At 70.0% G+C, this 843-nt stretch overlaps 1 protein-coding gene across 1 annotated transcript in view; it reads right to left on the minus strand.

Annotated features, from left to right (window-relative positions):
• H696_04076 (hypothetical protein) overlaps window positions 1-103 on the minus strand; it is a gene marked incomplete at both ends in the record, with an annotated part of 956 nt that extends 853 nt beyond the window's left edge. Inside the window, one exon of the mRNA XM_009497956.1 lies at window positions 18-103. Coding sequence (XP_009496231.1) covers window positions 18-103 — 86 coding nt within the window. The remainder of the gene's footprint in view (window positions 1-17) is intronic.
• Window positions 104-843: the final 740 nt, after the last annotated feature.

Consider the following 843-nt stretch of genomic DNA (forward strand, 5'->3'; position numbering starts at 1 on the left):
GGGGGGAGGGGACGCACCGCTCGAGGCGGAGAATCTGGCGGTAGAGACCCTGAATGCGGCTGACATGGGCCGCACCGCGGGCAGTCGAGGCGAACACGGACATGGTGTGGGGTCTTCGTTGGGCGGAGGCAGGGAGGTCAGGCCAGGGGGGGAGGGGGGAGGGAAACACGGGGCAGAGTTCGTGGCGGGTGAGCGGGACAGGGGGCTGGGGCCGAGGCGCGCCACAGGAGTGGCGTCGCAGGAGGCGGCCAGGGGGAGAGGCATCGAATACGGAGGGGGGGGGGAGGAGGGCGGGTCGAACAGAAAAGAGGCGACGGAGGGTTCAGAGGGGAAAGGGGAAGCTACGTCTGCCCGACTCCCACGGCGGGGAGGGATCCGGCAACGCGGTGGCCGAAATTGGAGGTTTCACCCCTCGGCCTTGTGCGGCACCGGGCGCCGGCGGGCGGGCGGGCAGGCGGGCGGGCAGGCCTCCCCCGAAGGGGGGCAACACCGGGCAAGAGGCGCCGATTGCCGTTCGCAGGCTTTCCGGCGTCCGTGGGCCTGGGGGCCCAATGTGCAGCAGGCAGGCCCGGAGCTTGGGCTCACTTCCCAGGGAGGCGGCCTGGGTGCATCTCCGGCGCACGGGCAGCGGGTATGGCGGGCTCCAGGCACATCCCTCCGACCGGCGCCCTGCTGGCGGCGTGTGTGTATGTGTGTCTGTGCCTGTGTCTCTCTCTCTCTCTCTCTCTCTCTCTCGCGGAGCATGAGCCCGAGGCGCCGGTGTCTAGTGATCTCCAAATGGTATTTCCAATGCCGGAGGGGATCAGGCTGCGAGGGCGTGATCCCCGCGGGCGCCTTTGCTCA

This window comes from Fonticula alba, assembly GCF_000388065.1.
Source record: "Fonticula alba strain ATCC 38817 unplaced genomic scaffold supercont2.6, whole genome shotgun sequence".
NCBI classification, from domain to species: domain Eukaryota; order Rotosphaerida; family Fonticulaceae; genus Fonticula; species Fonticula alba.